Source organism: Branchiostoma lanceolatum, chromosome 14 (assembly GCF_035083965.1).
Source record: "Branchiostoma lanceolatum isolate klBraLanc5 chromosome 14, klBraLanc5.hap2, whole genome shotgun sequence".
NCBI lineage: Eukaryota > Metazoa > Chordata > Leptocardii > Amphioxiformes > Branchiostomatidae > Branchiostoma > Branchiostoma lanceolatum.
The window spans coordinates 6,336,315-6,363,978 of record NC_089735.1 but is presented as its reverse complement, the minus strand read 5'-3'; the positions used below and the strand labels follow the sequence as shown (position 1 = coordinate 6,363,978).

The 27,664-nt window shown below is 42.3% G+C and overlaps 1 protein-coding gene across 1 annotated transcript; it reads right to left on the bottom strand.

Moving 5' to 3' along the window:
- Nucleotides 1–61: 61 nt before the first annotated feature.
- Nucleotides 62–23,246, bottom strand: LOC136448862 (tolloid-like protein 2). The gene is made up of 18 exons (XM_066448529.1): nucleotides 22,560–23,246; nucleotides 14,195–14,344; nucleotides 11,803–11,997; nucleotides 11,052–11,169; nucleotides 10,477–10,655; nucleotides 9,854–10,087; nucleotides 8,897–9,115; nucleotides 8,281–8,397; nucleotides 7,894–8,039; nucleotides 6,238–6,436; nucleotides 5,698–5,823; nucleotides 5,104–5,264; nucleotides 4,522–4,702; nucleotides 3,482–3,607; nucleotides 3,025–3,152; nucleotides 2,671–2,884; nucleotides 1,828–2,078; nucleotides 62–1,310 (listed from the first exon to the last, which is right to left on the bottom strand). Exons 1-18 carry the CDS (start codon nucleotides 22,714–22,716, stop codon nucleotides 1,182–1,184), a joined length of 3,030 nt encoding a protein of 1,009 aa, XP_066304626.1. The 5' UTR covers nucleotides 22,717–23,246; the 3' UTR covers nucleotides 62–1,181.
- Between the last annotated feature and the right edge of the window lie 4,418 nt (nucleotides 23,247–27,664).

Below are 27,664 nucleotides of genomic sequence, written 5' to 3'. Positions count from 1 at the left end.
CCCCATCTGGAGTTTAGGACTCCTTTAAATGAGACAATGCAATAACCACTGAAGACACCTATACGCTAACAAATCTTTATTCATAAAAGGTTGCATTAAAAATATTACAGGGTTTTCTACTTCTAAAAGTAAAATATCAAAAATCAAGATATTAACATTAAAAAAAGATGGCGACTTGATGATCACATGGAAACTCCCACAGCAATCCTGCTCATTGTCATTCTGTAGTTGACTTATATACAGACCAAGGTATGGTGATGTACAATGTTTAGGACTGCATTATTACTGTCATGTAAAGGTACTTTTGTATGAAAGATTTGTATGGAAAATTGGAAACCATGGGCTTGTGTTTTAGAATAGCTTTGACTGTAAAACAATCTAATAAAAGGGGGCAGCAGCACAAAAAGTGACACAACAGTAACATAAAATTTCACTACATTCATGAAAAGATTATATAAAGAAAGCCAAACATTATTTCAGACTATGCCAATGAGCCAAGACTGGTTTGAACTTTTAAGAAAACATCTATAGACTATCTTATGATTCCCATGGCTTTGTTCCAAGATCTGAACAACACAAATTCTATCAAAACACAATCAAGAGCAAAAATTTAATGTTAGTAAAGTTAAATTTAGAGATTGTGGGTCTTCAAACTGAATGATTTATGAAATCCATTCAATATCCACATATGGTATAAAAGAGATAAATTCATGGTATAGAAGAGATAAATTAGTGTATATATATATTTATATATGTATAAAAGAACACACAGAAAATCAGAGATAGCAAAATCACTGAGTCAGGTAAACCCATCTATCCATGGAGAGCTTTAAATTTGTGATATCAACACGCACCTTTGGCCTTTCTTTAACTTGCTGTTACGTGCACTGACCACTGTCTTTTGTATTACAGATTTTAACCTCCAACATGTCACAGGTAATGTACACTGAACACAGCATACTTATGGTTAAAATATACCATTCATTTGAACGTTCGTCTTTATCACAATGGTAGGGCCATCCAGAAAGATGGAATTCACTGTTAGCATTAAGTACAAGTACAATGTGTACCTTCAATTATTACTATGTAACTTGAGTCCTCTCTAAAGAGAACAGACTATGAATATGTGTATCATTTGTTGAATGGAATGGCAGTTTGTTTGGTGACTGGACATCACTCCACTAGGCGTAGTACGTCTCCTTCAGAGCTGTGCCCATATACTGTGCGTGGAAGCCTTTCTTGTTAATGGTATCGTCTGTGCGGAAGCGAACAAGCAGCGAATCTCCTCGTGACACGATGACGTCAGGGGTCTGCAAGGCAAGGGGAGGTATCAGTATTAAAAACAGGTTGACAGATACTAAGCAGTATCCAGTATTTAATTATACTGCTGTGGGGTTCCCTGAGTTCTCATGTCAGCAAGCATGGACATGAGAACTAGGTAACTATTAAGTAAGTTAACTGATGTTCTGCTCCTAACTGTAAGTACCCAGAAATTAGGTGTTCGGGAATGTGAAATTTCCCTAGAACTTACATAGAGCGCAACTCATTATTATGTTACCAAATCCTGTAGAAGCATCCTCATTAGAAAGCTTCAATTTCATGTCATTAAGTTCAGATTTTTTTTGACAGACGGGGTGAAATTTTTGTCCGTCCTATGGGCAGGTCCTGGAGACAGCCCTGCTTTAGTCTATAGTCTTCAATCCCATCTTTTATCAGTTTTCTATTAACACAGTTTTTTCTTACCATAACATTACAATACAAGTCCACCAAGTTTATGTCTTGTTTCAGACCAGGTGTCTATAATTGAATTCAACAAGAGTCACTCACCTCTGCTCCACAGAAACGCCCTAGTTTTTCAGCCGAATCATCATAACCATCAAAGATCTCCACGTAGTCATAGCCACATGTGGTTTCATCTTCGATTTCAAAGGACTTGAAGGCCAGCCTAACTGTCTGGCCCTGTCTGGCAGTGATTGTCCAATCACACTCCTCCTGCTGTCCATAGTTGGTGTCCCCGTACTGCGCATGTGAGAACAGGTCTATGACCTGCTCGCCAGCCAGTAGAGTGCCCCCACAGACTGTACAATGAAGGTAAGGGGAGAAAATTAGCCTGATTTCAATCAAGCCTCCTGTCACCGCTCGCCGCCCTGTAACCGGGGACAGAAACCCCCGGACAGCTGGGGTTTGCGTTATACAGACTAGGAGGAAATTATAGCTACGTTTTTGCACATGAAAGATAAAAATGTGAAACTACAGTAAACACATCCTCGAAGGGTTAATCTAAGACGTCATTCAATGAGTGTATTAGGCCACATCAATTTCTTTGTTGTCAAAAAAGAATTAAGTGAGCCGATCCAAGAAGTTAGCGGTGCAACATTGACCACTGTGGCGTTCAATAAAAGGAGTTAAATACCTCATGCCATGGATGATGAAAAAATTACACTACTAGGATGTTCGTTTGATTTGATTATACCCAAGGCCAACGTTTGTCTTTTTCTGCCACCGTCAAGTTATTTTTGCTGCAAAATATTTCTCAATGGGTTATATCCTGGGTGAAGATGCCCAATTTCGCACATTATTTTTGACATGAAAATAATATTTCTTTCAACAAATTTACCAATCTGGGGCCCCCTGCCTTGGTCCCTTACCAAAACATAGTACCAGCCTCACCTGTAGTGTGCAGAGCAGAGAACCCTTTCCTTTGGACAGAGGCATCCGAGAAGAACTTGATGAACATGTGGTTTGAGTTGGCCACGACTGGTGCAGGCTTCTTGTTGCCGCAGTATCGTCCCAGAACCGGGTCGTCCTCAGAGTGGCCGTCGTACACCTCCAGGTGGTCGTACGCACACTCCTGGTGCTGCTCGATCTCAAAATCATTGAACATCTGGAAAATCAAGGGGCATCCTGTATCTTTATTTATTCATTGGTTTGGCTGTTCAGAACCAACAGTCAGGGTTGCCAAATAACAACAAAAAAGAAAAATATTCTTAAGAGACTATCTACACACATGCACTAGGAACTGACCAGTTTTATCCTGTGTCCAGATGTGGCCAGAATGTGCCAGGTACACTCCTTCCTGGCAGGGTACTTGTCTGGCCAGTTTGGACTGGTTATTTCTCCTGTGGCAGCATTGAGCTGATGTTTGCACCCAGCTGTAACAAAGGTAAACATAAGTTACTGAAGGAAAACATGAATATAAAGACTAAGTCTTATTTTTGTTTCATATCAGTTTGTCAAAGTTTGAGTTACCCAGACTAGGAGTATATGAGGCGCAGTAAACTTACTAGGATGGCACCTAAGCAACTTATCACATACCAGTAGAGTCCAAAGTTAAGAACTATTGTAATTTTTGAAGGACATAAAACGTGTCTTTTGTTCTGTAAGCATCTCTCAGGTGTTGATCTGAGATGACATTGCCGGTTAGAAGTATGGGAGGCAATCTATGAGCAGATAGGAACATGTGAAAAGAGCAGGGACTTGCCTTCCTTGCAGTCATGTAGGTTCTCGTGCAGTGTGAAGCCGTTGCGACATCTGCACTCGTAGCTCCCCAGCGTGTTCACACACTCGTGCTGGCAGCCTCCGTTGTCTACTGCACACTCATCCTTGTCTACATGTGCACAAGGGTCACACAATCTTAAATCTCTGTGCTTCACACATATGCCTATGGCTTTGAATCATAGTAATCTGTAGCTGTTCGTTCATTAGTTCGTTCATACTATTGTAGTGCCTCATTGGCAGCAAGTTTCCTTGCTGTTTCAGTAGCAGGGTATATTTTTACTGGGAGGGGTTGCTAGCCCTTCCCCGGCCCCTTTAAGCTCCGCGAACACAGGAGCCCAATTTTACATCCTTCCCAAAAGGACAGGTGCAGCCCCAACTGAGATGTCCTAACCCAGGATTTAACTGCCATGGGGTCTCCCAATTAGCAACAAATTGGAAGCAGGAGCTGAACTGTGTGGCTGCTACCAGTTGAGCTATAGGGACATGCCAATCTGTAGCTGTTCACCACAGTCAAACTTGCTGACTCAGATTGGAAAATTCCTAGCCTGTTTGACTCCTTGAGCTTGGATGACCAACAGGTTAGGAGGCATGATATGGAAAGAAAGAGTATAGTCAGGCATTTTAACCTTCTCCCTGCCAAGGTAGCCTTTCTGCACCAAATTTCCATTGGTTACAAGGTTAATCAGCAGGGAGAAGGTTAGAACTCCTTTGTGCAAGTTTAACTACTGTATTCAACCTTTAATAGTTTGCAGGTGCTTCAGTAAATTAAATACATAGTCAGAACCCCGGGCTTTTTTCAGATAATTATGTCCTTTTTCTGTCTTTCACCATTCAATGAACTTTTACATTTCACAAGAGACCAACCCCCTGCCCTGCCCTGCCCTACAAAACCTACGAAATAAAAACATGGAAATAAAAAAATCGTGACCATGGTGCATCCACTGTATTATTGGTTGAACTGCTAATTTGATTCACAACTGGGATCCTTCTATTGTGTTTTACCATTCAGTGGATTGTTCTTACCCGAGAAGAAAGTTGCGTGGAAACCTTTCTTGGACACAGTGTTATCAGACTTAAACTCTACACGCATGTTGTTACGTGTGGACGTCACTGACTCGGGAAGTTCTGATCCACAGAAGCGTCCAAGGACATCAGACTCGGGGGACAGGCCACTGCGCACTTCCAGGGAGTCATATTTACACACCTGCAACCCAAGAGATATTAAAAACATTGAATGATATATAACGATATATAAGTCTTTGTCCATTATCCCATTGTAAGACTTAGCCTTCTAACTGATATTGATAAAGGTAGATTCAACAATAGCTAATAAATTACTCATGGCACCTTCCATCAACAACAATCTCAGGAAGAAAGCTATAAACATTTGCAGTTTGAAAGAAAGCTGCTAGTAGGCCAAAATTCAAATATTTCAATACTTAGTCTTAGATATACCCAACCCATAGACAACAAATCATGAAAGTGCATTCATAACCATAAGTTAGAATTCAACACACAGATTAACCAACACCTTGAATGATGTATGAAAGAAGTAAGACAATCTTACTTCTAATTTTGGGTACAAAAGTTTTCATCTGTACTCACGTCATTGCCTTCTAACTCAAAGTGGTTGAACCTGAGAGTGATGCGGTACTGCGAGGGTGCCACGATCTGCCAGACGCAGCGCTTGTTCTGAGGGTACTCCAGGGGGAACGTGGGGCTGGTGATGTTCCCACTCAGACCGGTCAGGAAGCCACCACAAGCCGCTGGAGGGAGGAACAGTTTAGACACTATGATCAAGAACCATCCCCTACAAGTCATCCATAGGTCTTGCTGAATACAAGATGTTTTTATATATGAGCAGATACAAGTACCACACACAGCACTGTAATCTCAACCTGAACCTTAAGGTTCACACGCACATTCTTCCACAGGGGTTTGTGGTTGTGCACAGAGAAAAAAGTGATTTTAGGGGTCCAGGTTTGAGTTCACATTTTTCATGATCTGCTGAAAACGACATAAAATACTAACATGAATGAAAAGAGAGGGATATCCCTCATTGTCTGATGATGCAACAAAGATCATGCTTTACAGTATGTGTTCTACTAACATAGATGAGCTTTTCTAGGAAAAGAAAGAGTTGAATAAATCAAATCAAAATCAAATCAATATTTGAGTGCTAAACAAAGGTAAACTTACGTTCACAGGTGCGCTTGTTGGAGCTGAGTTCGTACCCAGGACTGCACTCACAGTGGAAACTACCCAGGGTGTTGACACACTTCTGTTCACATCCTCCCTTGTCTGGCTGGGCACATTCATTCATCTCTGCAGAAAAACAATAACAGATTGTTATGTTTTGCTACATTGAGAATAAACACTGATAAATACAATAGAATATCTACAGTTGGTCTTAATGTTTAAGAATATTGGTGAAAGGCCTAATGTTGAGCTAGCTACTTCTTGTGTTAAGGTGTGTCTTTGTGCAAAATATTTCACATGAAAAGAGCCCAAAATTCTTATTATACACCAGCTTCGCAGGCATGCGGTGCGGCAGTAGCTGGTTATATTACACTGAACGGCCTGTCACACCTGGTCTCTGCACATCTGATTGCAATCGTTCTTTAAAGCAATTTAGTGAAAATGCTCCTACAGTACACATGTACTTGATAACAACGAGTTCCATTCCACTATGGTTCTCGGAAAATACAAATTTTTGAACACATCAATCCTTGATCTTACCCTTGAAAAATGAGGCAGAGAAGCCAGCCTTGTTAACCGAGCCATCAGACACGAACTTGACCAACAGAGTATTGGACGAGGACTTGATGTCGTCTGGAGTGATATATCCGCAGTATCGGCCCAGCCTGTCCGAGTACTCCTCGTCAAGTCCATCCCTCACTTCCACGTAGTCGTAGGAGCATGTGTCGTGGCGCTCTATCTACAAAACCAACACGACAAGATTTACTTCCTACTCTCCCAGCAAAGGAATGGGTTCGGCTGTTTTTTTTATGTGTGTGGGTTGGCGACATAAAGAAAATGGGACAAAATGGAAAGCCCTACAAAAACGCCTAAAAACATGTCAAAAACCAGCCGGACCCACTCCTCTGCTTGGAGAGTATTTACTTCCTACAAGGATTTCTGGATATTCTGTAAACTGTAATAAGGAAGGATAAAACCATGTAGTTAACATTTAATTGTGGTGATATATCATTTAAAATACAGATAGCATTATCAAACATGCCACACTGTTTGGCTCCACTAATAGATTTGACCTATGAAACACCCCCAAATGCCAGATTGTTTATGTCATTAATTTTTCAGACATAAGCCAGAATCCATCCTGACAGACTGTATTGCTGGTTAGCTGAGGTTAGGTTCTGGCTTGTTTTGGACGTCTTTTTAGGCGTTTTTTTATTTTCTTTTTAAACCTTTTTGGCTTTTTGTAAAACTTTTTATTTTGGCAGTTTTTTTTGTCTAAACTGTTTGGCTGGTGGGAAAAAAATACACTGACAAAATAGAAAGCCCAACAAAAATGTCTCAAAAGACGTCCAAAAACAAGCCAGGGCTTAACCTCTGCTTGGAGAGTATTGGTGGTAATGTCTGTCACCTCTGTATGGCTGCATCAATTTTTAATAGTTTAGTATGATAAGCTTTTAGGCTGGTATGATGTTTCTAGGTGTCCATTTTGTTTGTATAACAGAGCTAGACCAGCTTTGCAACATAAAACTTTTTAACCTGTAGCATGCTGAATCAACGCTACCTGTGAAGCTGCTTAAGAGAGGAGGAATTGCAGGTAGCATGCTTAAGGTTAAAATGAGCCTATGGTGTGTTCACCCAGTGTGTTGATAACATGGGAGTCCCATAGCTAACTTTGTGTTATACTGACATATCATATATACTCACTTCATACAGAATATCCAATTAGGTAAAGGCATGTAACAAAACAAGAAAAAATGCCACTTGCTATATGTATAGCCAAGGACATTACACAGATGTCCTTGGTGTAGCCCACTATGTCCTTTTCAATGGGTAAATCATTTGACTATTGCCCAAAATTTCAAATTTCAAACAAAATTTACTGATTACATTAAATGACTATTACATCTTTTAAAAGATAACTTTATTGTATTTGCCCCAATAAAGCAAGGGAAACCTAATCTAATTAACAGGCTTCATTTTGTATTCAACTTTTGAAAGGTTCAATGCTGTAACATACAGATGAAGAAGACTTCAAGTTGCTTTCTTGACTCAATATTGGCTAATATAACACTGAACGATTTGCCTTTATCTGTAACTACAAATGCATATGGATGGCATAACTGCCCTTCGGCATAACACACCAGCATCACAGGCATACGCATGAGGCACAGTAGCAACTGATTATATTACACTCACTTCAAATGCCTGGAAAGTCAGCCCTATGTTGTATCCTCTGGGCACAGTTATTCGCCACACACACTCCTTGTTTGGCCTGTAGTCATCAGGATAGTTTGGACTTTGAATCTGTCCTGACTCCTTTTTGATGTCCCCTCCACAGATGGCTGTGAGAAGTAAGATACTCAATCATTACATAACTCTTTTTGCAGCCACTTTATATACGTTGTGTCATGTTATGTTTTGTTAGATTGATGGAGGCTAACATTTTAGCTTTGTACAATTCATCATGTTTTCTACTTTCCTTCATTCTGCATTTGTATTTGTATGCTCAAGGAACAATACATGTAATTGTGCAAATCAAATAATGCTTGGGAATGTTATCACAACAAGCAAACTGTATCTAACCTTCATACTGGATAGAGAAGCCCTTTGCGACTCTGTTGCTGTTGGCCTGGAACTCAATCCACAGTCTGCTGTCTGACGACACAATGGATTTGGGAACATCGCTGCCACAGAACCTCCCTGGGAGAAGGACACAGCCATGTTGTCATCATTGCAATAGATGTTGTGTAAAGACATCAATATGCCACATTAATAGCAAATGATGTTCATTTAGCATTCTCTTTTCTTTTGCTCAACGTGAATAGTCCAGTGCTTAGCAACCCTGCCTCTGGACCATGAGTTTGGGAGTTCGAATCCTGGCTGTTATCACTTACCCAACATGCGTGCTACTGGAAATTTTAAGTGTCGTAGTCCTTAGTGCGGGACGTAAAGCCGTGGTCCACTGTTCATTGTACTTGTCAAAAAGAGCTAGGGGAACTTCCTCGGGAACAATGAACCTGTAGTTTACATACTGTACATTGTAGCATCTGTCTTCTCGATCACGACCAGTGAGCTAAATATGAAATCAGTTTTTCTTTATCTTCAATCTTTTTTTTTACATTTAAGTGTAAACCTGTACACATGTACACATACCACTTGAGGATCTGACTTACACTTCTTAAGTCATCTAATGATTTACCTATTTGTGGTGACTTCCTCCAGTGTCCGTCTCGGATTTCGACATAGTCGTACCAGCATCCGCGGGACGGCACGATGTCCATGTAGGTAAAGTTGAGGACTATTTTCTCTCCCGGTGTAACTGAGATGCGCCATTCACAGTCAGCGTTGGGTGGATATTTGTTTGGCCAGCCTGGTGAGGTGAAGTTACCTGTTGTCTCCTGGAGAGTGTATCCACATGCTGTGGAGGAAAAAAACAATTACACTGTGAATTCAGTTTGCCGTCCTTAAATCTTGCAGCACTAGTACTGTGAAAATCTAGGGTTCCTGCCATGGTATCTTTGATCATCTACTTGTTGAGATTTACCACATTTGTGAAGATGTTAACCTGGTGACCAAATATAGACTGTAAGATAAGTGTGGTGGGTTCTTTAACATGCTCTCCTCAAACACATCCATCTTTACATGCCATAGGAGAGGACATCCCTAACCAAAGCTAAGTACTCAACGACATTTTCACCTGAGTCGAGTGAGGAAGTAGGTGTAAAGTGCCTTTCCCGAGGGCATAACACTCAGGGTCCTGTCAGGGATTCAAACCCAGAACCTTTAGATTTTAAGTCAACAACCCTAACCACAAGACCACCTTGCCACCTTGATATCTTTTGGATCACGATTAAAAAAATAGTAGCAATACAATGGGAATACCGGCCTGTTTGCCAGTATGTAACGTTAAGGCAAATTAATTTATGACCCTTTCTTTTCTGGCCTGTAGATTGCAGTCCTTTTTAGCTGCCTAAAACAATATTGTTGTCTGAAGATACCATCAACGAGGAATGCAGAGATAGCGTAAGTGTAAAGTGTTAACCACAGATTACATGCTTACAGGCTATTTTTAGGTTTGGAGAGACTGTGAGATAGCTATTAACACAAGCCACAAAACCCATCGACAAGCAAAGTAAACAAGTTATACAGTCCTTACATTTACACTTGTAAAGCTTGTTTGCCTGGGCTATGTCTCCCTTGCTGAGGTGAGATCGCTGTCCGATGTTTGGGCGCAGGCCAGACTCTGGGTCTCTCCGTGGCAAGATCGTGTCCAGGAACATACCTCTCGAGAAGGTGTTTCGAGCGTAGTGCATGATGCTGTTGAAGTCATAGGACTCGCCAAGAGAATCCACCTCTCCTTTCTCCAGTTTCAAAAAGTTGTACTCTTGGCCTGTGGTAAAGATATTCCAGATATTGTTGTCACTTTTGCAGTAAAAGCAAAACAATCAGGTACTTTTCAATCCTTCATAGATTTGATCACGGCTGTCTCCTGGACCTGTCCCAGGACAGAGATTTGCTTGTTGGGACAGAAAAAATTTCACCCTGTCCATCCAAATACCTGAACTTCATGACATGAAATTGATGAAAATGTATTTTGTACACTTAAAATGACAGATTTGACAATGAGAATTCACATGTTACATGGGCTCCCAAACAATGATGAGTGGGACAGAAAAAATTAAAGCAGCACTGGATTTGATGCACATGAGTAGAGCACTCTCCATCTTCAGCACTTGTCCTTTAGTACACAAATTACCTATCATTAGTCATGTGCCTTACCTGGCTGTATGTTCTCCTTGATGATGGTGACCCAGTGGTCTCTGTCAGGTCGAGTATGTTCATGCCAAAAGCCTATCACATGACCAAGCTCATGCACAACGATGCCAAATTTGTCACAGTTCTTTCCGATGGAGATGGCCTGTGGTCCATTGCCTCTTCTGCCCACAAAGGAACAGCACCTGTGGTTTTAACAGTGTTGGAACAAGTAGTGAATATATCAGAATCATACTTTGATCTACTGTGTCTTCACATTTGGTGAGATTTGTACGTCCCTGCCACTTCATCTGTGTCCTGCACAACTTTCCTAGCTCGTTTTCAAAAGTTACTTTACCCCTAAAACAGGGTGTAAATACCATTATGGGGCATGATTATAAAGCCTTGCTAATTTGGAATTCAAGCCTTTCGCTCTCTCACAGGCTAAATATAAACCCTATTTCTAGTAGTTTCTAGCGGGGGTGCTTCATTATAACCTTTTCCTTGCTGCCTAAGTCTGTAACCAATAGGGAACTGGGTACCAAACAGCTACTTCAGTGTGCTCAAGGTTAATTCTATGATGACTGAGGAGGTTTACTCACCCACACTCTCTGTATGTGAAGACGATGTAATTCTCCTCATCAGTTCTCTCGATGAAGGTGACACATGTGAAGTTCTCCCAATGCCTCATCGCTTGTTTAAACATTGCTCGTTGGCTACCTGCAATACATAGGATACAATCTCAACTTTATAAACATATCAATTAGGTAGAGGGTAATTTGATTTAAATTCTTGGATTTTAGTACTTAACCTAGATTTCTAGATATGATTCAGGAATGGGATTGTGCGCTTAAGACGATGAAGTTATTAATTTTGTGATATCATGTTTTAACAGTAAATGTGATTTTCTGGCTTGTCCATATCTTAAATGTAGAAAACTGTTTTGCTTGTACAACCCATTAAAAGTCAATCCCACTGCCTCAAAGCAGCCATATCATGATATGAGGGACTCCATTGTCAGGTCAGCGGATTCATAGGAAATGAAGCTACCTGAAAACTCCTACTGACAAGTAGCCTACATTGGTCCTGTGGGAGTAGAGGATGATTCTTGCCACACATGGTTTTGTACAGATGTTGCTCATAAAAAAAGTCTAAGCACACACCTTATTACTGGAATATTGTCTGGGAGCTAATATCCCTCCATATAAGTTATGCTATCATCACCACTATTAATTGTTTCTAAAGTAACAAATATTTTTTCGAATGGTTTAAATGATTTTATTATTCTGGTCCCTTCAATTGAATCCTATTTAAAAAGTGTTCAAATACATATTGACGTTTAATTATGATTACCTGAAAAATTGGCCTTAGGATCCACAGTGTAGGGTATGACAGCGTTTGGCCATTTCCGCTCTGGCCTTGCCGTTGCTGCCCGCCGTATTCTGCTGTATACCCTCTGGATGGCTGTGTGGCCTGATCTGTGGAGACGAGCCCTCGGCTTCTGGGTTTTTTGTCTGGAGTGGCTCTGTTTAGCCGCTGTCCAGTTTACTGAGGAAGAGGCACAACAAATAAGTGATTACCACTAAAAATATTGTCACTAAAACTTCTCAGCAAAATCAGTTTGGTTTAAGGGGCAAGTCAGTGTTTTTGGTTTAAAGGGCTAGTCAGTGATATTACGTGACTTCATCAGGTGTTCATCACTCAGGTTGGATCTTTTCTTTGTTGGTTCACATAACCAGAAAACTGCCTTAAGGTGTAACATACCAGTTCTGTACAGTATTAGAGACTGAGTACAAGTAGTATTGTGTGTTTGGTAAAGACACCCGATGACTGAAGGTCTGTTATTTAAGGTGAGCACAAAATATGTTGATGGCATCGTGAACTGGAAATTCTGTGTACGTCTATGGCTGCTGCAAGTAATTCATTTCAATAAACCAGTCTACAATTTACATACAATGTATATATATGGTCCTGGAGGACAAGCTGCTTGGTCTGGCAGACTGGTGTCAGGACTCAGGAGCCATTTGTGTCCTACTGCACACTGACAGCTGAGGGAAAGCACCCACATGGCTATGGTTCACTTCTGGGCTTGATAAAGCACCCGAAATAGATTCAACTATGCCTTGTCATGCGGTTTCACAAGTCAACAATGCCATCTTTACACATAGCAGTAGCACCCTGGCAGTTTAAGAGGTCCAGATTTTAAGACGGGGGTCACAAAAGGAATCTTAGAAGATTTATGATTTGTTTAGGCCACCATAAACCTGGAAGGCCTTCAAGTGTGTGGTTAGGTTGACCCTGTGGTGCCTCTTGAGTCTTATGCTATTTAAAGACACTACAGATGTGTTACAAAGTTCAGACATTGGGCTGGCTCCCCTTGGCTTTGTGCGATTTCAATGTGTTTCATGCCAAAACTTCCCAAGGTTTTTCGTGGACTAAGTCAACAAAACTGAATCGACTGAACTTTCGCTGTTGTTGGATACTCTGTATGTTTTGTCCCTAATGTGATGATGTGAAAAAATTTACTAATTGGGCACTTGAGACACACAAGACCATGTCTAGCATTCTTTCTTTATGGATTTATAGCCTTAAGGCAATATAGGAAGGGCAAAGCTAGAAAACGTACTTTCTAGTACCCCTGCTTACGTGATCGTGATGTTATATCATGATAGGGTTGCAGAAACTGAGAAAGATGCTAGTATTACTAGTAACTAGTAAGCCAATTGGCTTCTTCCTCGACCCTGTTAATACAAGGATTCCTGAATCGGGATTCACCCCGGCAGGAGGATTGATCCTGATTAGCGAATCCGCCTAATCCAGATATGGAAATCCTGGTACAAACAGGGTCCTAGCCTGGGTGCAATCCTAGTTAGTTTACCAGGGCTGCCATCTTAAGACCTCTTGCCATTTCTTAAGATGGCACCCAGGCTATCCTCAACTTGCCAGCCAAATCTGATATATGTACCCTTTCCAAAGAGCTGGCTTAACCGTGCATACTCGTAGGGGATAGAACGTATTTAGACAGGATCCCTTATCTTGACATAGCAGGGTTATCTCAGTAGTACAACATGGGGATTTGATGTAGGAGGTGTCTGGGGTATGCCTGTGCTGATGTTGGCATGACTAGATAGGGTAGGATGTTGTTCTGAGAGAAACTCAGGATGTTTCAACACTGCCTTGCCAGAAACGCTACATGTGAATCCAGAGAGATTAAGCTACAAAGCTGCAACTGTTTTTACAGTAGTCCTACCCAGTACCAGAGTGTTCTGCCAAAGTATTCAAAGAACTTTACTTACAAAATACAAATTACTATGGGGAATCATACATATCTTATGTGACACATAACAACTGGTCTGAGAAAATTTACAAATGTTATTTTGCCTGGGTCATATGATAGTGACTGTTAGAGGGTTTGGATATTTGTATACATGTTGGGTTTTTTTCATGAATTAAGATTCCAAGACCCCATGACCTGGAGTGTCAAGTCTGATTAATGACTAGTTCTACCACCTTTGACCTGTACTTCCTGCCAATCTAAGCCTGACCTCCGCAGCCATCTTCTAACTCACTTCCTGTCATTCTTCTGACAGTGTATTCAAAAAACCACGGACACACAGTAACCATAACAAACAAACAAACAAACACACACATCGAAAACATAGACTCCATACATGTAATGAAAACTGTGTTAGACATTGGCATATGCCATGATCATCTAGAAAAAACACTCCACTCTTAGTCTTACCTCTTCTTTTGCCAGACTGTGATCTTCTTGACTGCATATGACGATGTCTTAGCTGCTCTGAAAAGGATCCCCCTTGCTGCCATTCTCTTGTATATCTTGCTAATGTACTGATGTCGTATGGACTTAAAGCTATATCACCATCAAATTGTTCTGAAACATAATAAAATTCCAAAGTTAATGTAAAAGGAACACCAAAAACAAACAACTTCAGTTTTACTTGTTCTTATATCAAAGCTTAGCAACAAACAAAAATCATCAAAAATACCCTTTTCACCCAAAAAATCGCAACAGCAGTAACTGTTTAAAAGCCTGCTGCTAGGTGGCTCAAAATCTTCTTCGTTATTCATCAATAATGTAGCCCAGGGCCTAGGGTAGGAGTAGCAGTGCCAAAAAAAAGCATAACAAAATCCAGGTATAACTATTTAGTCCTCAAATTCAGAAATCAACAAACTGTCAAGCACCTGTGAAAAGACGAACTTTTTGAGTTGGTAAAATCTGACCCCCGTTTGTGGTCTGAACATTTTTCTTGAGCAATATATATCTGTATTATCAAAATATGATGCTGAAAATACCAGTGTCCTGATGCAGTTCAGTTTCAATTCATAACTGTATTTGTTTAATCATTTCGGCCGAAATCTATACTCTAAAAAAGAGAGAATCCCTATAGCTACCTCCCTAACCTAATTTGTAAGGACCGTAACTTTAATCAGAAACGTAAAAGTAATATTAATAGGCCTAACGCATTTCAAGTCCACCCTGGCCTTCTGCAGGTGTCTGTACCTTCGCCTGTAACACAGGCTGGCAGACAACGACGACAGAGAGCAGACAGGGCCTGTCTGTCGACCGTGACTCAGACGTGCTGATCACAGGTTAACACACTAGCAAAAGTCGGAAGAACATACATCACCTCTTTTATACTCTCCAGGCAGAGGTTAGGATCCGGCTTGTTTTCGACGTCATTCCAGGCGTTTTTATCGGGCTTTATATTTTGTCAACTTTTCTTTTTGTCCGCCAGAAAACCTGACAAAATAGAAATCTCGATAAAAATGGCTAAAACTTAAGACTTACAAAACAAGCCAGAGCCTAACCTCTGCTTGGAGAGTACTGTTTTCACCCATTGACATAAGTATCAGAAGCTGCCGTATATCGTACGTCACGACAAACAGTTCAAGGTGAAACCACAAGTGGAATAAGTAAGAACCCGATTGATGACAGTCGATGAAAGACCTCCATAGAATTGAAGGACGGAACGTTCAATCGGTTGTGCTGTGATTGTGTGAAGGACATACATTGTGTGAACTCCAAGGTTGGCCAACAATGCCTTCGTCTTTTTGACAGAGTGTATTCATCAGCAAGGACACATCAGTCACGAATCCGTGTGTTGATAACACTGCATAGAAGCGTGTACATCTAACATTACACAGCGTCCTGTTCATCTGTTAATGGCGCCGAATTTTTCAATTTTCACTCCAGGTTAATTAACGTGTCTCGAACCGGTAACGATCAATGCGCACTGGTCCTTTTGATCTGAGAAGTACAGAGGTCCGTACAATGGGATCAAGGCCGCTGGGGCGAAGCCTGGCACGGTTTCAACATTTTAAAGGTTGTTGCTTCCGATGTGGATCGAAAAACAAAAACAGTACCGCGCATTTAACCTGGAGTGGAACAGGAGACACTTGAGCATGTTTGATGTCCTAAGACGATGATGGGATTACCAGTTGTGACTTTATGAAGGTCAATGTCAGAGACCTCCCTGAAACAAATCCCGAGTATATTTATAGAACTCCATATAGAACTCCGGCCTTGACTTAGCACTCTATGAATGTTGCGTTTAACAGGTGTTATAAACTGATACGTTTTGTGCTTGGTAGGTAGGAGATAGTTACTATACTATACTGTCTATAGTGTACCAGGCACAGTCCCAACAACAATGAACAAATGACGTTGTGATATTTAGTTGTTTTTTAGGATAAGTGTTTGTATAGAACATTATCCTTTAACATATATAACTCTAATTACAGTCTTATAAGTTATTTGCATGACCAATGCAAGATAAATATTTGATAAGTCAATTTGCAATTTTATTTCCCGAAAGCTAATTGCGACATGTAACAGTACCTAGAAAAGTATACATATGTGCTATAGTAGATAACAAAGGTAACAAGGGACTACTTAACATGATTAAGAACTGCCTCAAAAGCTTTTATTAATATTATACTCTACTCTACTCTACTCTATTTCTTTCTCTTTCATCCATAGAGGTATGAAGTCTCCAAACTCTTGCTGATCGCTCCAATATCATGGCCGGTAGTGTGTGATGAGACGTGGCTGTGGCGGGAGAAATGATGACCCTGCCGTCCCCTCATGGTTCGTGGCTGTCCGTGAGAGGAAGGGACACAGCAGGACGACTTTCAGCTGCCCCAGGTTGTTTCCCACTCAAGTCAAGGGTCGGGATTAGTCAGAAACCAAAGGCTATCTGTGTCAAAACGGTTTGGCATCCGTAGGTAAAGAATTCCATGTCAGCCTTGGTGACTGCGACACTAGCTGTTTCTAATGATAATCCGAGCCATCTAAGGTGACGTAACTGGTACGTTACCTGTCCCTTCCAATCGTCGGAACGACCAGTAGGTTCTGGCGTCTTTCTTTCTTTTTCTGAGGACGATTCTGGCATTGGCAGCTAGCACATCTTTTTTTTTTTTAACGCGTATTTTGTTGCACCAGCCAGCCCTCGGCTTATTTCACTTTTACAGGCGCCGTCCTTGCAAACATTTTCGTTGATGTTAAGTACTCATCAGCTGGTTGTCCATCAACTCGTCACTATGATCAAGGAGGTTTATATAAAACCTCCTTGCTGTTATCCAATGTTAGTTGAGGAAGTTGTCCGTCCACCTACCATTAATTCAATGCCTACACCCCGATTAAAACCGAAGCAGATACAACTTGGAGCTAATTAACAGCGTGCTCTTCTTCAAGAAGACATAACTGGAGACGGCAGTCTATGCCCTTCACCCCAGGGACAATAAATCACTTGTTCTAAATTCCGTTTTGGGTCGCTAACCATTCACTTTGAGTAAATCAGTATTCTCTTCCTCCAAGTATATGTTTCAAGCTCTTTAATAATTCGTTATTCTGTGCCTTCAAACGTGTTATATACGGTCATTACCTGTTGTTTTGTGTTTGCCTGTTATCAACGTGCCAACGTGAAAAGGTCAAGAGATTTTCCACTTTACGCTAGGATGATTGGGAGTTGTACCTGGCCTGCATTACACGGCCCGGGCACCATTGCGCCATCTGGTGGGCACACAAAGCTGGTGTGTTTTTTTGTCGGGAAGACCGACTCGAAAGGTCAATTTTGGTCTGACTCCCCAAATACCCACAATGTGGGCCGTGCTCACTGTCACTGGCAGAATCTCGTGGGAAGGGCTTCCAGAGATCTTTGCGTAGCATGAAATGTTTTGCTAACGTTTTGAGTCTCTCAGCAGCTGAGTATTGAAAAAGCAGTGGCAGATAGTTGAATTGTCTACGATTCGTGTCTCTTTCAACGTTCGGCAACATTCTGTTAGTATGTGTAACCACAAAGTGTCATACTATAGAGTAGAGTAGAGTTTACGGTCAGGTCGGATGTTCTTCCAGTTTTTCATAGTTTGCGACATACCATATCCGCTATCTTTTCGGACCTGTTAATGATTACTACAACTGAGGTACGTAAGCTCGTCTGTCGTCTGCAAGCGAGCTGGGCATCAGGTCGTCTGACATTCAGGCGTCAAGAAGAATTTGTCCCTTTTTCTGAATTAGTACGTTCGTGTCCTCTTGGAGGAACAGGCAAATACATGGTCATACATCTTAAATATTCTACAGTGTGCACTACAAATTATATTTGATCTACCACCAGTTACTAGTACATCTCCTGTAGACAAAAATACTCAACGAAGTACTACGCCCTTGGTAGCGTGTGTCGTCCGTGTCATCGAGACCAGTTCTGGACAAGAGGTCAAGAGTTCGAATCCCGACTCATGCCATCGTCACAGAAGGTTCATCAAAAAGGAATTTCGTAACCCGTGCTTCACTCTTTGTAAGGGGTTGTCACGGGAGGTTTCCAAAACAATGTTTAACATCACAAGGAAAAAATTACAAGAAAAAAATACAACAACAAGTAGCCCAATACGTTTCCAATCTATAATCAAACATAGAGCATCTTAATTTGAATAATTTGTTTCTTACAACATTCATTCCCTCATCGATCATTCAAGTGCGGAACATTAGTAGGAAGTATAGTTAGGAAGCAGTATAGTTAATGATTAGGAACGTAACTGTGAAAAAAAAATCGGATGGATAGAAATCTGCAGGGGAGGAAAACTTTTATCTCTTACACCCCCCCCCCAACACCATTTTGAGTCAACCTGAACAAACTGACGAACCAGTGGCAACGAAAACATCACGCCCTTTCCGAACAGCTGACATAACAAAAACGTTAGTAACGATCCGCCGACATCTTCACACAACCGACGACCTTGCCTGTCCAGTCTCCTAGAGCAGCCCATTTCTCTCTTCATACGTGTATATCATCGGCTGGAGAATTAGTGACTATAATTATAGCGTTATCGGACGCCCAGCTGTTGAGATGTCCAACTCAGTTGACAGAAGCACGTCAGAAACAATAAATGTGGTTATGTAACTGAGAGGAAACAGGATAGAGTGAGACGTCTGGAAAACATTCTCATTGTCGTTTTTTATTATTATTATCATCATATATCAGTCTGTGTTAAACAAGTGAAGGTGTGAGTCATCGTCCTTTGTCTAGCTTTACATCCTGTCAAGAACACTTGATTGTACTATATTTTTGAGGGGACGTTGGCTTTTGGCTCAGACGATCACGGTCATGTTAGGACACACACGCCCAAAGGCTTAATAACATTTTGAGACAGTGTCGTTATGTACTTAGCGACCACAAGAGTTAAATCTATTCTGGATACACTGCTATCAAGAACGTCCGATTCAATTTGACCCAAACGCATACAACAATCTAGAATTACATTTGGATGACGGCAATGGTCTTTGTAGCCTATTTCTCATCAGATTGATCATGACGGGCTTTAAAAGTTGTTTATCTCGTTTTGCTTCCGCGAAGAAGCAAGGACATGATAATGTCCCTGGAAGAAGGTTGTTTTTGTCGCCGGTGGTTAGTTGGCTGGCTGGTTAACAAGATGACTCAAAACGTTGTCAGCGATTTTTTTTGGCTTCGGGGGATGTCTTGGGCATTGGTAAACGTGGTGATATTTTGGACCGCTAGCTGTTTCTTAGAACCAGTTGTTGTTGCATGGATTCTCAGTGATTGGGATACGTTTAAAATTCATAAATGGACTGCCATTTAAATGACATCTCTCAGACCATGGTCTAAGAAACAAATTACAGTATTACATTCCCGTAGCAGCTTCTTTCAAATTACAGATTAGAAGCACGTACATCCTATAAAGGGAAGTATGTAGAGGTAGAGCAAGGTTGCGCCTTGGAATGCCTTTTCTGGTACAAGTGTATTGGCCAAGAAACATGACGTCAGTCATGATGAGCTGATCTCTCTGCCTCATCCCTGCAACTTTTACCTCGGCCATCACGTGTTCCTCGGATTAACTTACGAATCGAGGATAGTTGCGTGTGAGGCACTGCGAGCCAAAAAAACGTTACAATTTTCCGTTCAAACAACTGCTTGGTTCAGCTAGCCTTCCCAGGGGTTATGGGTCGTAGAACTCGGCAGAAATAGGGTGAACAATTGGCCAGGAGTCAGTCGCGGGGTGGCCAAACTCTGAGCCCCTGGCAAATTACTCTGTATAGCCAGCAGAGTTAGTCTGGTAGAACCAGGTTATCAAACAAAGGAGGGGGGTAGGAAATGGTAGTTATTCAAACGTCTAGGCAAACATACCTACATTTACATACTGCAATGGAGGCATTATTTACACAGGGTACGCGATGTCGGAATGCCGAAATGGTCTGTGGACGCACGCAAGACGTGGCGATGATATAGAGGAGCCACTGGCTGCAGGGGAACTTTCCCCGGTGCTCTAATTGCTTGTTAGCCTGCCCACAGGCTTTCCTTCATCTACCGACACGTCATATCAAAGCAGATGTGAGGTGGAGGATGTGAGGTGGCTTTCTGACGGCCCCGACAATCCCTGGGGTTAGGGACTGCCCGCGAAGCCGGTGTCAATTTCTGCTTCGCCAAATTTTGCTCCGGTCTAGGGTTAAGGTAGCCTGGATGCCAGACCCCCAAACTCTCAAATATCTATCGTGAGTTTGGGGGTCTGACATCCAGGTTAGGGTAAGAGTTACAGATAAGATTTGCCAAAGTCATTGGGTCTCTGGGACCTAAAGCCACGTTTTCAAAAGTCATATCAAAGTATCGACAAAGTCTCCCTGTAAACCCTATAGGGTGACAAACCCAAAAGTTCTGCTGCAGCACCTAAAAAAGCCGCGGGGAGGGTAACATCTAATCATTTCTTCGATAGGACAAGACCGAATGACATACAAAATTTCATGTCAACTCATCCAAAATTTATTGAGTTATGCTAGCTGCTAAACCTACATACAAGCAAACAAACATACATTCAAACACTACCAAAACTATAGCCTTCTTGAAAAGGTGATGAGCCATCTGACTGTAAGGGTAGGTCTGTTTACTCTCATTTCAGTGGGTCCGGCTGGTTTTTGACGTGTTTTTATGCGTTTTTGTACTTTGTCATGATTTTTTTTATGTCACAAAAAACATGACAAAGTAGACAGCCCAACATAAACGCCTAAAAACACGTCAAAAAAACAGCCAGGCGCACTCCTCTGCTTGGAGAGTGTCCTTTCGACCCAATGTCAGTGTTGCCGATGGTGACACACATGGACACCATCATGGCCTGTCAATGACGGGTCAGATAAAATCAAGCGATCAGATAAAAATCCCGTCGTGATTTTGAAGCATGAAAAATAAACAGGTGACAGGAACTCTGTAACAGAAGCACCATCCCTGACATCACACCACCAGGACCTTCATTTGAAGGATGAGAACAGATAATTAGAGATAGCAGACTCCATCCCTTCACGCAATCACTGCGCGAAGGGATGAAGTCTGCAATCTCTAATGTGGCAATCAGAGGCCGTTAAGGTTTGCGATCAGAAACACATACATACACACGCGCAGCGAAAGGGGGGAGAGAGAGAGAGAGAGAGAGAGAGAGAGAGAGAGAGAGAGAGAGAGAGAGAGAGAGAGAGAGAGAGAGAGAGAGAGAGATTGGGGTGAAGTTACAAGTCAATGCTTGGTAATGAGTCAATGCCAACCAAGCATTGATGTGGTATGCAACAAATACCAGAGCAAGGCCGAGGTCGACAGTTGTACTACGTACACAAACCGGCAGCTCCTGCACATGGTTATTTGCTTCCTACAGGAGGAGAGAGGGAGCAAGTAGAACCAGTTGCCCCAAAATCTGACCCGGAAGAGATTAGACTAACAGTTCAGAGTTGATTTCCGGATGAAGGGTAAAATTGAAAGAAGGCTTCCACCAGACAAAAGGAATGGAACAGAGAGTGCTTCTCTCTCAGTACAACTGGTGATCCGCCATGGCCTGTGGAGAAGTCACTGACACGCGCTCTGCTCCCAGCTATTATTCAGACGCACAAAGTAAAGAACGATTTATTTTATGTGTACAAGGCCAACCTGTGTTGGAGGAATTCCAAACCCAGACAGTAGCGAATTCCTAAGCTGTGGCGGTCAATAGCCTTTCAGGGGACATCACAATGAAGTCGTTTTTCTTGTCAAACGTCTTAGGCCCGAAGAAAACACACTATTGACGAATTAAGCGCCACAGTCCAGCCATTTGCCATTGACCTGTGGTATGGGTTGTGACAGGACTCCCCATGTGGCTTGAATTAATTTGGTACTTATCATTCCCAATTGCCCCATGCATAACCATATGTATCCCATCGCAACGTACGATTGACCGACTGATCTTAGTCAAAACACACTGATTCTAAGGTGATGTATATCACCATACCACAACACATCATAGTGCAACGTCCGTTTCACTAGCCTCACACAAAAGATCGCTCCAACGTGATCAGATCGCCATTCAAACGGGGTCAATTCAACATCATGGTACGCATCAAGACATTTATAATACGGATGTGCACAGATTGAAGATTTGCAGTGACGCTTTTGTCTGGTAACGTTAAGGGTACTGTGTACCCGCTACGTACGGCAAATGTTGGCATCTGGTATTTACTTGACCCCAGACACTGTTGGGACGGTAAAGACTGCCGGCGTCTGAAGAATGCAGTCCGTGGAAACGGCTGTAAATGGCAGCAAAGGTCGGGGAAAACAATGACCTACCAGCTTTACAGGGGTCTGCATAGTCGATATCCTGCGTATCATCAGGGTTCAGGTAGTCTATTGGTACCTGGGACGCCCTCACGGAGCCCCACGTTGGCATAAACACCAGGATATAGCAGTAGCATAGCGATACAACTCCCAGCGGCAACGCAGTCATTCTGAAAGCTCAGTTCCTTGGTCCCTGGAAATTCCCGTGCGTCTCCGTCGAGGGCATACCCACGTAAGTTGACGAAGTAGCAAGCGCTCCCTGGCGGTCAATCCCCTCGCGGCCCCTAGAGGTAGACCATACCTATCATTGTCATGCGCTCTCTGCGTAAGAAGGAGGTTAATTCCTCCCTGAATTGGGCAGAACGTCAAGTGTTTCTGATCTGTTTTAACAATGACCACATTGGCCAATAAGAAGCAACCTTGGGGCCAGGGCCTTGTTGCATTGATCCAGATTGTGGCTTTCCAGATGGCTAGGTGACGACCGGCCGCCAGCGTTCAAAACCGGAAGACGGCAGAGAGGGAAGGCGAGAACTGACCTGCTCTGCATGTTTGGCAGGATATCGCCATGTGACTGATTAGCCGTGAAATCCGCGCTGTCGGGGTACGGCCACTTTTGTTCAAACCCAAATCCTCGTTTTTCATAACATTGTGAGCAAACGACCTAATACAACATCACACGGCTCCTGGCAGCCCAATCACTGCGGCTGACATACTAGTATCACAGTAATCACACCATATCAAAGTCTACAGCATGTGTGTACAACGTAAACCTGCCAGAGTAGCAGACTACGTTTGCATTGAGACAAAAAAAAACTGTGGTCCAGGTCAAAGTAGAAAACAGGCTCCCGGGAAAAACTACGATCTGATTGGTCCGCTAGGAGAGACTGGCTGCTGTTCCTCGCTGGTTAGTTACCACAGACGCCGTCCAAGGCCGTCTCTGCAGGCTTCCTGAATAACGTCCAATCTAGTACTGCTACATATCGCGTTTCCCTCGCCCAACTGTCCCTTCACATCGTCACTGAGAGTCAGATGAGATGGAACAAGACAAGGTCACGGACAACCAATTCGTTATCAAAAAATGATTACTGATGGCTTTGCCAACACTAGGCTTATACATTGTATTGGCTCTGTTAATTGAAATTTCTAATAAATTGCAGAGAAGTGAAAGATCCCTGTAGGGACGAACGAAGTCGCCAGATGACCTCTTTTGAAAAAGAGAAAACGCACTTTCAAGAAAGAGGCCTGGAAAATGAGAAACGTGGCCCACCTGGTGATCTTGTAAATTATTAGTCCACCTAGACCAGGGATGTCTTCATTGAACATCATACCTAAAATGACCGAGAGACATCAAGCTGTCATTAATTGGTACAGGGTGGGATTCGACACGATTTTTATTTTAGGTTTCTCCTCCTGGACTACTAGAGTGACAAGACAATAAATTATTGAAGTTGCAACAGCATAAACCTTCCGGCCTGTGGAAGCATTTTAGTATTTCACGCGAGAAAAAGCTTCACAACTTTGAACGAGGCTAACTTTTTACCGCGCACCCATAATACCATTTGCCGTGAAGAAGGAAAAGAACGCCTCCTCACGAGATCAGTAGAATTACACATCCAAAGTCGAGAAACTGGGATGAAGCACCTCAAACAATATAAGACCCATACAGCAATGGCAACGGGAAACAGAATCGTAAAGGCCCATTAACGTCTTTGACCGAAAAGGAGGAAGATTACCAAGAGAACATAACATAACCACTATAACAGGTGCCTATCGCAGATTATCATAGCTGTAGTTACCTGTGGACACGGGACAACTTCAAGATTTATAAATGAGGGATTTAAGGTGCAGGGGATACTGATGCAATTTTTTATGGCTCGGAAGTACTAGTATATATTTGCCACTACGTTATGCTGTTTCGAAACAATCGCTGCAAAGGTTCTTCTGCTCACGTCCTTTTCGTTCAGATTTCTCACACACGAACTCCCACCACTATGTTTCACGGTCGGTCCCTTAAATAACCTGTAAGTGCGGCAAGAGCAGATCGTTATGTACTATACTTGTGCGTTACATGTGTATCTCATTACAAGAACCTCCCACAAATCAGTCGACCACCTCACATCAAGACGGTACCGGAGTGAAGAATAAATAAGAACAAATTTGTACCAAAGTCGGCTCCTTGCTAAAAACTCGGTGAAATTAGAACTGATGGAGGAACTGTGGAGAAGCAATGATTCGTTGGGTCTGGTTGTAATCACCTGGCACATTGTCTGTGAACTAACACTGGCGCTGCTACGCCTAATGACTCTTTCTGTCAACAACAACCAAAGAAAACCAAGAACACTTGGGCATTTAGTTGTTGAACTGTGCCAAAGTCTATTTCGTACCTTTTCATATGCCGCAATCCCCTGTGAAAGTGATGTAAGGTCAGAACTCGGGACAAGAAAGATTCAGTCAGGTTACTCAGGTACTTCTTCAGCACAGTGATGTATCCAAATCTATGCATATTTTGTGTGCATCTATTCCGTTTCAGCCTACATTTATGAAGGGGGGCTTGACAGGAATGACTAAGGAAAGGCAAGTCTATTTCTGAGAATTGTTGCCGGTATCACATGTACAGTGTACATGGCGTGATCATGACGAACAGGCACCGGAGTCTGAAAACCACAACACAGATGACCAACAGATGGCGGCCTGTCGTGTTTAGGAAGGTCCTGGGAAAGAAAGCTGTAGACTAGACAGGATAACAACATTAGGCTGGAGTTATCAAAGGTGAAGATTTGGATTCTACTTAATGACTAGTCCTTCTTTAAGGTTATATGTATCTAAGGTTTGTCTGTCCACATCGATGAGAAACCGTTAAAAAGCGTCAGCCAGCCAGCTATAACAACATTTTGGAAATAGCAGTCCGTGCCAAAAGTCAAGTTGAGAAAACGACGTTTGGTCTAGAGAATCAATAGTCGTGCCATCAGTCAACTGTGTCCTACACTGCACTGACGACGCCACGAAGAACAAACAGTTCATCTGAAACTGCAAGCTTTCTACGTCTATGGACGCACGTCAGACAGGGATGGACATGGGTCAGAAAATTTGCATCATTGAGAATACTCGTACATGTCCGAAGTTGAAAACTGACTTGAACGCTTCAGTGAAGCGTAACACCTACTGAAGTAACAGATTCTCAGGCCCTTTCCCGGGCAGGTTTGGCCCGGCGCCTAGAATAACGTCTGCGGTATATTCTGCCTGTGGAGTTCATGGCCAAGGTGGTCGCCACTTTTACAGCTTTCCCCTTTCCAGCTCGTCCCCAGAGTGGCGAGAGTCACAAATGTCGCGTCTGTCTGGGCGAAGAGCCGCGGGGTTTGTGACGGGAACTTTTACTTCTCACGCGTACACTGATGGATGATTGACTACCTTCGCCAAGAAGGTTACGTTTTCAGTGCCGTTCAATCTCCGTGTGTGTGTCAGTGTTGTGTGTGTGTGTGTGTGTGTGTGTGTGTGTGTGTGTGTGTGTGTGTGTATGTGTGTGTGTGTGTGTCAGTGTTGTGTGTGTGTCCGTGTGTGTGTGTATGTGTGTTGACATAAATCCTACCTGACCTTAAAATCTATTCTACTCATGAATAACTCGAGAAGCTGTGGATGGATCCTTACTTCGATATGATCTTATATTTGATATGTGGGCAGGTGGCGGGAAAACGAAGGTCACTAACGAGCCTCCAGGCGGCTTTCTGTGGTACTGCAATTGAATTTCGAGTTTTTATATCTCGATTTCTCGTCTTGCTACGTACCGTGGTCGCGATATTTGATAGCTATGAATGATTCATGGCCATGGCGTTAGACGATGATGGATCTCCTCATCACGATGTATTTACAGTGAAGTAGGCAGTATGGATGTCCGACATGTCCGTTATCAGGCCACACTGACTTGATTACTAGTATATGGATGACATCCACGTACGTGTGCATCAATTTTCATCTTGCCGTTTCCGAAGATGACATTTGCGACCATACCGCAAATTGTGCAAAGGAAACTGCAAAATGAGCAAATACATGCCGTAAGTAAATAGAAAATATCGGATGGAAATAATAAATGAAATCATCCACAGTCAAAAAAGAAGATGTAAAAGGACAAAAACAAACCAATTATTGCTTGGAACATGGTGTGAAGAATGGGTGTTCAGTTCAACTTTCCTGACCACTTAAAGTTATTACATAATGAGGGCAACATTTTTCTTTTCTCTCGAGCGCTTGCATGAGCTCTGGGTGCCCAGAAGATGCCATCCACCATACATGTAATGAAATCATGATGGCCTCGGCTAACATTCAACTTCAAATGTCACAATCTGATGAGGAAGTCCTGAGGAAGACGACCATGCATCAAGCTACCAGGGGTGAGGCGTTGTTGGTTAAGGGGGTGTTAGGCTTAGTTTTTGCAGGCTATTCTACTCCGCCTGTCGACTCCCAGGAGTGCTAATCTAGGTCCTCGGCAAGAACCTGGCTCCCTGGGCTGCCGAACAGATCCTTTGCCGGGCCCTTCTGGAGTCTGGCTCCCAGGGTAGCAACTGTGGCCAGCCGGGAAGCTGACAGTACTACAGTAGTGTATGTCGTCAACGAATATTAGCGAAGCAAACTGCATAATATCCAAATCTGTCTTAATCTGCAAATCATTTATCTTTCTACAGAAAGGAATTGCAGCATTCATTTAATAACAATGCAAATTATGCCCTAGTGTCTATTAAACAGTGTTCGTTCATATCTAGTATATCTAAACTACATACGTCATGATTATGAAATTTGCATCATTTAGCATTGATGAAATACAGTATTGCACCACCACGTATGCATGAAAAGAACATTTCATAATGTTAAAGACACAATTCACTTCCTTATTATTGGGCAAGACACACCCACGAACTCAAAATCACGAAACTTAATATCTCTCTAGATATTTTCTGAACAAAGCAATAAAACTCGGCGCATTGATACAATTGCGACTGCCTGGATTTTTCGACACCGTATGATAGTATAGAGGTTCTGATCCGGCCTAGCGAAACTTTTGATACTAGTACTCTATTTCAAAGTACTGTACTTGTTCTCGTGAGATGTGACGATATATAAAGGTA

What these genes read in the sequence shown, in the direction of transcription:
- LOC136448862 (XM_066448529.1), bottom strand. Translation starts at nt 22,716, where the DNA reads ATGACTGCGTTGCCGCTGGGAGTTGTATCGCTATGCTACTGCTATATC. An exon ending in ACAGTCTGGCAAAAGAAGAG is followed by an intron (nt 11,998 to 14,194) that starts GTAAGACTAAGA and finishes CCTCTTCCTCAG; the next exon opens with TAAACTGGACAGCGGCTAAA. An exon ending in TGACTTTCCAGGCATTTGAA is followed by an intron (nt 6,437 to 7,893) that starts GTGAGTGTAATA and finishes TTGGTTTTGTAG; the next exon opens with ATAGAGCGCCACGACACATG.